This window comes from Trichechus manatus, unplaced genomic scaffold (genome assembly GCF_000243295.1).
Source record: "Trichechus manatus latirostris isolate Lorelei unplaced genomic scaffold, TriManLat1.0 scaffold00031, whole genome shotgun sequence".
Classification (NCBI taxonomy): domain Eukaryota; kingdom Metazoa; phylum Chordata; class Mammalia; order Sirenia; family Trichechidae; genus Trichechus; species Trichechus manatus.
The window spans coordinates 22415192-22426776 of NW_004443967.1; the positions used below are offsets into that span (position 1 = coordinate 22415192).

Genomic DNA, 11585 nt, shown 5'->3' on the forward strand with positions numbered 1-11585 from the left:
GCAAAAGACCTCTTTTAAAAAGCAAAGATGTCACTTTAAAGACACCTGACCCAAGCCAGGCATGCAAAAGCTGAACAACAAATTAGGAAGACCAAGGAAGAATTGATGCCTTTGGTGAAGAATATTGAATAGATCATGGACTGCCAGAAGAATGAACAAATCTGTCTTGGAAGTAGTACAGCCAGAATGCTCCTTAGAAGCAAGGATGGCTAGACTTCATCTCACATATTTGGACATGTTATTATGAGGGACCAGTCCCTGGAGAAGGACATCATGCTTGGTAAAGTAGAGGGTTTTCAAAAAAGAGGGAGACCTTCAACAAGATAGACTGACACAGTGGCTGCAACAATGGGCTCAATCATAACAAGATTATGAGGATGCTGCATCTTGGGGCAGTGTTTCGTTCAATTGTCTATAGTGTCGCTATGAATTGGAACTGGCTCAATGGCACCTAACAACAACACCAACAACAGTTTAATCTCTAAATATTTGAGATTTTCCAGGTATTTTTCTGTTACTAATTTCTAGTTTAATTCCATCTTGGTCTGAGAGCATACTTTGTATGATTTCTATTCATTTAAATTTGTTAAGAGGTGTGTTATGGCCCAGAATGTGGTCTATACTGGTGAATGTTCACGTCAGCTTGAAAATGATATGTATTCTGCTATTGTTGAATGAAATATTCTATAAATATCTTTTAGATCCAGTTGACAATGGTGCTGTTCACTTCAACTATATCCTACCTGGTGGATCTGTTAATTACTGATAGAGGGGTATTGAGGTCTCCAATTACAATAGTCGATTTGTCTATTTGTAGTCCTATCATTTTGTCTCAAGTATTTTGATGCTCTACTATTAGGATTGCTATGTTTTCTTGGAGAGTTGACCCCTGATCATTGTATAATGCACCTTTTTATCTTTGATAGATTTCCTCACTCTGAAGTTGGCTTTGTCTAAAATTAACATAACCATTCCAGCTTTCTTTTGATTAGTGTTAGCATGGTATGTCTTCCCCTAACCCTTTACTTTTAGTCTATCTATGCCTTTATATTTAAAGTGGGTTTCTTGTAGACAACATATAGTTGGGTCTTTCTTTTTTTTTAATCCACTCTGATGGTCTCTGTCTTTAATTGGTGTATTTACACCATTCGTATTTAATGTGATTATTGATATATTTGGATTAATATTTACCATATTTGTAGTGCTTTTCAGTCGTTGCTTTTGTTCTTTGTTTCTTTCTTTCTTTTCCACTCCTTTTCTGCCATTTCTGGTTTTAACTGAGCATTTTGTATGATTCCATTTTCTCTTCTATCTTAAGCATATCAATTACATTTCTTTTATTATTTTGTTTTAGTGGTTGCCCTAGAGTTTTCAATATACATTTACAACGAATCTAAGCCGACTTTCACATCACACTGTAGTGCTTCATGGGTATCTTAGTTATCTGTTGTTGTTGTTAAGTGCCGTCAAACTGGTTCCAACTCAGTGACCCTATGTACTACAGAACTAAACACTGCCCATTCCTGTGCCATGCTCACTATCATTGTTGTGCTTGAGCCCATTGTTGCAGCCACTGTGTCAATACATATTGCTGAGGGTCTTCCTCTTTTTCACTGACCCTGTACTTTACCAAGCATGATGTCCTTCTCCAAGGACTGATGCCTCCTGATAACATGTCCAATGTATGTAAGACATAGTCTCACCGTCCTTATTTCTAAGGAGCATTCTGGTTGTACTTGTTCCAAGACAGATTTGTTCATTCTTTTGGCAGTCCATGGTATATTCAATATTCTTCCTCAACACCACAGTTCAAAGGCATCAATTCTTCTTCATTCTTCCTTATTCATTATCCAGCTTTCACATGCATATGATGGGATTGAAAATACCATGGCTTGGGTCAGGTGCACCCTAGTCCTTAAAATAACATCTTTGCTTTTTAAAAGAGGTCTTTTGCAGCAGATTTGCCCAATGCAATGCGTTGTTTGATTTCTTGACTGCTGCTTCCATGGGTGTTGATTGTGGATCCAAGTAAAATGAAATCCTTGACAACTTCAATCTTTTCTCCTTTTATCATGATGTTGCTTATTGGTCCAGTTGTGAGAATTTTTGTTTTCTTTATGTTGAGGTGTAAACCATACTAAAGGCTGTGATCTTTGATCTTTATCAGTAATGCTTCAAGTTGTCTTCATTTTCAGCAAGCAAGGTTGTGTCATCTGCATAACGCAGGTTGTTAATGAGTCTTCCTCCAATCCTGGTGCCCCGTTCTTCTTCATATAGTCCAGCTTTTAGGATTATTTGCTCAGCATACAGATTGAATAATCTGCATTATTCATTTGCTAATGTGGCATGACTCAAAATGAAAAGAAACAACTGTAAACATTCACTAATAATCGGAACATGGAAGGTATAAAGTATGACTCTAGGAAAATTGGAAATCATCAAAAATGAAATGGAACACATAAACATCAATATCCTAGACATTAGTGACCTGAAATGGACTGGTATTGGCCATTTTGAATCGGACAATCATATGGTCTACTATGCCGGAAATGACAACTTGAAAAGGAATGGCATTGCATTCATCGTCAAAAAGAACATTTCAAGATCTATCCTGAAGTTCAGTGCTGTCAGTGATAGAATAATATCCATATGCCTACAAAGAAGACCAAGTAATATGGCTATTATTCAAATTTACATACGAAGCACTAAGGCCAAAGATGAAGAAACTAAAGATTTCTTATGCAGTCTGAAACTGATCGACTGTACAATCAGCATGCGTTGATAATTACTGGTGGTTGGAATACGAAAGTTGGAAACAAAGAAAGATTGGTCGGTGGAAAATATGACCTTGGTGATAGAAATGATGCCAGAAATCGCATGATAGAATTTTCAAGACCAACAGCTTCTTCACTGCAAACACCTTTTTTCAACAACATAAATGGCAACTACACATGTGGACTTCACCAGATGGAATACACAGGACTCAAATCAACTACATCTGTGCAAAGAGATGATGGAAAAGCTCAATATCATCAGTCAGAAAAAGGCCAGGGGCTGACTGTGGAACAATCAATTACTCATAGGCAAGTTCAAGTTGAAGCTGAAGAAAATTAGAACATGTCCATGAAAGCCAAAATATGACCTTGAGTACATCGCATCTGAATTTAGAAACCATCTCAACAACTGATTTGACTCATTGAACACTAATGACCGAAGACCAGACGAGTTGTGGAATGACATCAAGGGACATCCTATGTGAAGAAAGTAAGAGGTCATTAAAAAGACAGGAAAGAGAAAAGAGCAAAATGGATGTCAGAAGAGACTCTGAATCTTTTAAATGTCTAGTAGCTAAAGGAAATGGAAAAAATGATGTAATAAAAGAACTGAATAGAAGATTTCAAAAGGCAGCTCCAGAAGACCGAATAAAGTATTATAATGATATGTGCAAAGACCTGGAGTTAGAAAACCAAAAGGGAAGAACATTGTTGACATTTCTCAAGCTGAAAAAACTGAAGAAAAAGTTCAAGCCTTGAGTTGCAATATTCGAGGATTCTACATAGAAATATTAAACGATGCGGGAAGCATCAAAAGAAGATAGAAGGAATACACGGAGTCATTGTACCAAAAAGAATTGGTCGACATTCAGTCATTTCAGGACGTAGAATATGATCAGGCACCAATGGTACTGAAAGAAGAGGTCCAAGGTGCACTGAAGGCATTAGTGAAAAACAAGGCTCCAGGAATTGATGGAATACCAATTGAGATGTTTCAACAGATGAATGCAGCACTGAAAGTGCTCACTCTTCTATGCCAAGAAATTTGGAAGACAGTTACCTGGCCAACTGACTGGAAGAGATCCATATGTATACCTATTCCAAAGAAAAGTGATCCAACAGAATGTGGAAATTATCCAACAATATCATTAATATCACAGCAAGTAAAATTTTGCTGAAGATCATTCAAAAGTAGCTGCAGCAGTATATCAACAAGGAACTGTCAGAAATTCAAGCAGATTCAGAAGAGGACGTGGAACCAGGGATATCATTGTTGATGTCAGATGGATCATGGCTGAAAGTACAGAATACCAGAAAGATGTTTACCTGTGTTTTATTGACTATGCAAAGGCGGTCGACTGTGTGGATCGTAACAGATTATGAATAACATTGCGAAGAATGGGAATTCCAGAACGTTTAATTGTGCTCATGAGGAACCTGTACGTAGATCAAGAGGCATTCTCTGGAACAGAACAAGGGGATGCTGTGTGTTTTAAAGTCAGGAAAGTTGGGCGTCAGCATTGTATTCTTTCACCATACTTATTCAATCTGTGTGCTGAGCAAATCAATACATTTGGTATGTTGCATTTTTATTCTCATTCACTAGAAAGTATTTTCTAATTTCCATTTTGATTTCTTCTTTGACCCACAGGTATTTAGGAGTCCGTTGTTTTGTTTCCACAAATAAATAAGTTTCCCAAATTTATTCTTGTTATTAATTTCTAATTCCATTCCACTGTGGATGTAGAACATATTTTGTGTTATTTCAGTACTTTTAAATTCACTGTAGTTTATTTTATGGCCTAGGACATGGTTTACCCTGGAGAATGTTCCATGTGCCCGTGAAAAGAATGTGTGTTCTGCTGTTGTTGCGTGGAGTGTTCTATGGATGCCTGTTAGGCTAGCTGGTTCGTAGGGTTGTTCAAGTCTTCTTTCTCCTTGTTGATCTTCTGTCTAGTTGCTCTATCTGTTATTGACAGTCGTGTATCAAACTCTCCAACTATCATGTTGAGTTGTCTATTTCTCCTTTAATGTCATAGGATTTTGACAGTAACCTAGCTTATTGGTAAAATCATGGGTTCTGAAGTCAAAACTAGATGAGAATGATGGCAGTGCCACTTCCCAACTGCATAGACAGAGATAAGTGTGATGACTTGTGTGAAGGTCCCGCATGTGGTAGATGCCACCATAAGTGACAGAGTGATGTTGATTATAACTAGATACTTGAGACCATCCTCCTGCTGGAATGCAAGCTTTGCCTGTGTCTACACTGTTGTATCCCAGGGACTAGCAGACTGTGTGGTACACAGTAGTACACCACAGGTACTTGTTGAATGAACACAATTAATCAGACACAAAGTAGCTGAGAAAATGCAGAACAAGTAGGTAGCATGAAAAGGTTCAATTAGTTGTTTCTAAGTTTCTTTGAAAGTACCTGGGTGGTGCAAATGGTTAACATGCTCAGCTGCTAACAAAGGATGAAGAATTCAAGTTCACCCAGAGACACCTCAGAATAAAGGCTTGGCAATCTACTTCTAAAAACTCAGCCACTGAAAACCCTATGCAGTACAGTTCTACTCTGACACACATGGATGAGGTCATCATGAGTTGGAGTCAACTTGATGGTAACTTTTTTTCTAAGTTTCTTTGAATTCATAATTCTCCATAGGGTGCCATAAATAAGGTGAAACAAAAGCTTCAAACTGGTTCAATGCCTTTGTTGACACTGATTAATATTTATAGGTAGGAGCAGAATCTGGGAAGGGGTTAAAAGGATCCAGGAACTGTGGGACAGGGGAAGACAAGTCTCCAGGGAAGCAGGTCCCGGAGTCCAAGACAAGGCTCCTCCATTGGATGGAGCTGGGCCAGATGCAATTGATGAATGAAGCCATCCAACACCTGCCGCCAGGTAGACTTTTTTTCCAACGCTTGCTGTCAGGACACTCAGGGCTTCTTGGAGTTGAGGGGCTTGTGTTCACTGCATCCTTTAGGCTCCATCCTTGGTCTTGTGAGTCAGAGTCTCAGAGATGGGGTTGGTGACCTGCACTGTTCACCGCCTTCCCAGATATTGGGCTGCACAGGGAGCTGTGTCCTCTGAGAATAGCTGCTGCTGTGCGGGCTTAGCTGCACCTGAGCCTGGGCCACAGACTGGGGAGGAACATGAGGACAGGTCTGCTTTTATTTTTCTGTAATTCAGCAAGTGCCTGGTTGCATGGAGTCTGCTTCTTCTCTGGGGTATTACGGAGGTGCCTCTCTAGTCTGTAGTGCCCTGGCCCTGTTGGTGTCCACTCACATGTCTTTCTGAGAACCTCTTTCACAGCCGCCCTCGAGTCTCTTCCTTTTGGTCTGGGAGCAAGGTGGGGGACAGCCCTGCATTCGCTTCTGCAGTGGAGACAAAGTTTGAGCCAATCCCCACGTCCCTCTGGCCTCCCCATCCTCATGGCCATCACACTTCTGAGGCCTACAAGTTGTGGGGTCAGAGAATAGTCCTGAAGTGGTAACGCCCAGGGCAGAGTCCCCACTGCCTCCTGCTCTGTCTTCCCACTGAGTGTGACACTCACAGAAGCTCCTGGCCCTGGCTCCCCCTCCTGTGATCCCCACGGCCCTCTCAGGGTCTTCCCCTCTGCATGCTCCCAAACACAGCTGCACGTTCCCTCACCTGGAGACTCTCCAAGGCCAACCCACTGCTCCAAGGCACCCAGGGACTGTGCCCTGAATCTGCCCCAACCTCAGTGCTTCCTGCAGAGGAAAGAAGGACCATCTTCTGCACCCCCTTGTAAACAATCCTCTCCAAGGCTGCTTCTCTGCCTTATACTGTCATTGTGAGGTATTTTCCTCCTGGAACAAAGTTCACTTTGCTCTTAGTATCTCCACAGGCGGAGCACAGGAGAGAGCCTTAACCTGGTCAGGCTAAGTTGACATTGCGCTAAGCCTGCCCCCTGGCCTCCCCGCTCCTTGTGAACCTGAACCTCTGAGGAAAGAGACTGGTCCACTGTCTGCAGCTCTCAGACAATTTTGTGCTTGTGGTAGGTGCTCAGCAAAAATGTTATCAACCAGTTAGTAGGGATATGGAAGCTTGTCTGTATACGTTGTGGTTACTTGTTATGGATTGAATTGTGTCCCCCAAAAATGTGTGTCAGCTAGGCTAGGCCATGATTCCCAGTATTGTATGGTTGTCCTCCATTATGTAATCTGACACAATGATCCTATGTGTTGTAAATCCTAACCTCTATGATGTTAGTGGGAGCCTTGGTGGCGCAGTGGTTAAGAATTCGGCTGCTAACCAAAAGATTGGCAGTTCAAATTCACCAGCTACTCCTTGGAAACCCGAAGGCAATGGTTTTCTTTTCTTTTTTTTTTAAGTTGTGTTGTTAATGAGGCAGGATTAGCGGCAGTTATGTTAATAAGACAGGACACAATCTACAGGATTAGGTTGTATTTTGAGTCAATCTCTTCTGAGATATAAAAAAGAGAATCAACCAGAGATGAGAGAGACTTCATGCCACCAAGAAAGAAGTGCTGGGTGCTGAGTGCGTGCTTTGGACCCAGGGTACCTGCTCTGAAAATCTCCTAGACCAAGGGAAGATTGATGACAAGGACCTTCCCCCAGAACCGACAGAGAGAGAAAGCCTTCCCGTGGAGCTGGCATCCTGAACTCAGACTGTGAGAGAATAAATTTGCTTGTTAAAGCCATCCACTTGTGGTATTTCTGTTATAGTAGCACTATATACCTAAGACACTTATTGTGGGCCATGAAATTGTATGGCAGGGATCCTTGTTCACTGATTATTTTTATGAATCAATGTCATCTGTTTAGAAAAAGTGTGTTCACTTAGGAAAAGCAGATACAGCTGAAGGTTATATCACATCTAAAAATTAACAGAACTGTTCAAATTCTTGAGTTGCTGAAATTCTATTGCAATTCTGGCCGTCACCTGGAATATTTAATCATAGGTCAGAGCTTAAAATATGTGTTTATTGATAGAATTGAAGTACATTGATATAACTTTGATTGTACCTTTGATATGATGTGATGAGACGGGCACTTTACCTTTGTGATCTTCCTCCCCAAACCCATAGTCTCATCATGAGAAAAACATCAGACAAATCCCAATTCAGGCATATTGTACAGAACACCTGGCTACTTCTCAAAACAGTTAAGCCCATCAAAAGCAATGAAAGTCTGAGAAACTGTCACAGCCAAGAGGAGCTTGAGGAGACATGATGATTAACGGGACCCTGGGTGGGGTCCAGGATGGGGTCCAGGGTCAGCAGAGAAAGGACATTAGGGAAATCTGGATGAAGTGTAGACTTGAGTTAATAAACATGTATCAATCAATATTGGTCCATTAATTGTGACAAATATTCTGCCCTGCTGTAAGATCTTAACAACAGGGCAACCTGGGTGGGGAGTGTATGGGAGGTCTTTGTACCATCTTCTCAACTTTTCCGTAAATCTAAAGCTGCTCTAAAAACTGAAGTCAGTTTAAACAGAAACCCATCTTTCCCGCAGGGGTTGTTTGTACACGGGCTCTTGTCTAAGTCATCATGGCAAGGACTTCCCACTCAGGGATCTATCAGTTCAGCCGCCAGGCCTGGCCCATGAGGCACAAAGGCACCCTCCACCCTGGAAGCCCCATCCCCAGCCACCTGAGGTGCCCTGGCTTATTGAGCCCAGTCATCCCAGGACTGCTCCCTGTAGGGCCACCCTACCTCCAGATGGGGTAATTGCTCTCCAGGGCTGCTCCTAGCTGCTCCCTAGACGAAGCGTCCACCCAAGGGGGTGGCTGCCAGTTAAAGGTCAACAGCAAACAAAGGAGCCCCTAAGCAGCGAGACACGGGGCTTTAGACACAGGTCACGTGTCACCTTCCCCACCAGAGTAAGATGTCATGTATCTTCCATGAAAAGTGGCATCACGTTCAGACAGAAAATGATTGGGATGTGTCCTTTGTATTAATAGTGGACACGGTAATAGTGGATAGCTTCTGTCTATCTGTCCACCCCTGGCCTCTTGGACTGTCTGTCCTAATTTTGCTTTTGATGTTTCTGAAAAGACAGATTTGTTTTTATCCTGACCTATTTTATATATTATGGGGAAAAGAATGCTCCTAAAAGTGCTTTGCTCGTGTCTTTTGCTATTTCAGTTTGAAACTGTAAAGTGTCGGCACCTGCCACACATCTGCTCAGTGTCCTAACCGATCAGTGTGGTTGATCTACCGGTAAGAGGGGAACAACACACGGTGTCTTATCTCCAAAGTGGGTCTCGGTCTGTAAAGTGAATGGGAAGTCGCTGACTCAGCAGGGACCAGCAGCCAAGGTTTCTGTAAATCTGGTGCAGGGTGGACTTCCGTCTTCAGGGGCTAAGGCCAGAGGAAGGTATGCAGGTATTGCCTGCACGTGGAGGGTCTTGGTGGTCACTGGGTGGGGTCTTGCAGGGACCCTTAGAGGTGGAGCTCCCTGGATGGGCTTCATCCTGCTGCTCTCGGCTCTCCTTCTGTGGATTGAGTGTCAAGTCTTCCTGAGGCCTGTGCCACCCCTACTCCTCCACAGGCACCGAGATATGAGAGAGGATTAATCAACCAGCAGTCAGAATGGTCCGAAAACCCAGAACTTTCCCACTCTTCAGCTCCATCAAACAGGTCACTAAGACTAATTACATCTCCCGTATATCTAGCGTCTCCTGTTCGTATTACACTGTGGAGGAGATGTTTTTATTTAAAACATGCACATGTGGTGGACACTGTGCCTTTGGGAAGCCCTCAGCCCAACCCCTAAGCATCCAGAGCAAGACCTTGGACTCTCCTAACCCCACTGGGGTTTGCAATGCCCCAGGGAAGGGACACTCAGTGCTGGTGGATCCAGCTGCTCCCTGAGTGGGGCCCTGCCCAGAGATGTGGGTCAGAGGTCCTGGGGTCCCTGTGTTGGCAGGAGATCACAGAGCTGTGCTGAGGCTTGGGGTGTGCCCATCCCTGCTGCCCCCAGCCGTGCACAGCCTGGCGCTCACTGAAAGAGCAGGCTTACCACCAGGCCAGGAGAAACGGGATGGGATTGGAACTGGGGTCGGGGTTCTTGCCAGTGGGATCAGCTGCCTCAATACAAACTGCGGGCATCCCTACTGCTGCCCCCTCATGGGGGTGCGCCCTTTCTTGGGGAACAGCCTGTAGCAGGCAAAGCTGGCCGGGCAGTAATGCTTGTGACTAAAGAGCCTGTACAGGTGAATCTGCAGCCGACTCCAACTGCCCCTTGACACCCCCAGGCTACATCTGCCAGGAGAACAGAGCACTTGGTGCCCCGGCCACATCCCAGGCTTTTCTTCCTGGGATTCAGAGTCCCAGCACCTGGCCTGGTGTCTGGGTGGGCCAGTGGTGAGTCCTGGTCATCAAGAGGTGTGCTGAGACCAGCGTGATGCTGGCCTGGCCACAGGGGAAAGCTGTGGGGGAAGGGTATCTTCAGGGAGAGGAGAGGCCACTTGGGAGGGTCCAGGGTGAACAGCTAATTCCCTGACTGCCCCCAGGATGAAGGGACACATTAATACCTTAGTTGCGTGCTTTCTGGGCGAAGCTGCCAAAGAGCCCTGCTTGGGTGAGAGCAGGGCCATGGCCGAGGACGGCATCACCCACCCTCTTGTGCCCCCTTCTGCCCAGGGACCCCAATAGTCTCTCCCAAATGGCAACAGACAACCACACGACCATAGTGGACTTTGTCCTGCAGGGCTTCTCAGAAGACCCCCGGCTCCGGGGCCTGCTCACGGCCCTTTTCCTCTTCCTCTACCTGATGGCCCTTGCAGGAAATGGCCTCATTGTCACAGCCGTCAGCCTGAGCCCAGTTCTGCACACCCCCATGTACTTCTTCTTCACCAACCTGGCCGTTTTGGACATCGTCTGCACGTCCACCATTGTCCCCAAGCTCCTGGAGAGCCTAGTGGTCTTCGCAGACAACATCTCCTATGGGGGCTGCTTGGCCCAGCTCTTCTTCCTGACCTGGTTCCTGGGGGCCGAGCTGCTGCTGCTCACAGCCATGGCCTTTGACCGCTATGTGGCCATCTGCCGGCCACTGTGCTATGGTGCCATCGTGAGCTGGCCACTATGCGCACTGCTGGCCTCAGCTGTGTGGATAGTCAGTGCCATCAGCACGTCCGTGCATACAGGCCTCATGGCACAGCTGAACTTCTGCAGCCCTAACCGCATTCGGCACTTCCTGTGTGAGATCCCCACCCTGCTGCTGTTATCCTGTAGCCCTACGGCCCTCAACAGCATCATGATCATCATTGCTGATGTCTACTTTGACGTGGTCAACTTCCTGCTCACCTCGGCCTCCTACGGTTGCATCGTGGCCAGCATCCTGCGCATATGCTCGGCCGTGGGCAAGAGCTGTGCCTTCTCTACCTGCTCCTCTCACCTCCTGGTGGTCACCTCGTGCTACTCCACCGTCATCTACACCTACATCCTCCGGGGCTCCGGCGCCTCCATGGAGAACAGCAAGCTGGTGGCCGTGCTGTACACAGCGGTCAGCTCCGCCCTGAACCCACTCATCTACACACTTCGGAACAAGGATGTGAAAGCAGCACTCCGAAAGGTGACCCCCTTCTCCCAGTAAGGAAAGGGAGTGACCTGGTGAACTCTCCTGGTGTTAATTCTGTGAATTTCAAAATATGACTTTGAGAATCAGATGCACGAGGCATGGAGCAAGAAGGTAATTAATGGGACAGATTTATAAATAAGGAGATTCCCCCATGGGGCTGCCCAGCGTGTTACCTGGAACATTAGCAAATCCTGACCCTGGGGGCATGGCTACGGCTGCCAGGAGCGAGG

General features: G+C 45.1%; 1 protein-coding gene across 1 annotated transcript; it reads left to right on the forward strand.

The window, feature by feature from the left end:
* The first annotated feature begins 10440 nt into the window (after nucleotides 1–10440).
* On the forward strand, nucleotides 10441–11370 carry LOC101342076 (olfactory receptor 13A1-like). Its single transcript, XM_004375006.1, has one exon. The coding sequence runs from the start codon at nucleotides 10441–10443 to the stop codon at nucleotides 11368–11370; it is 930 nt and encodes a 309-aa protein (XP_004375063.1).
* Nucleotides 11371–11585: the final 215 nt, after the last annotated feature.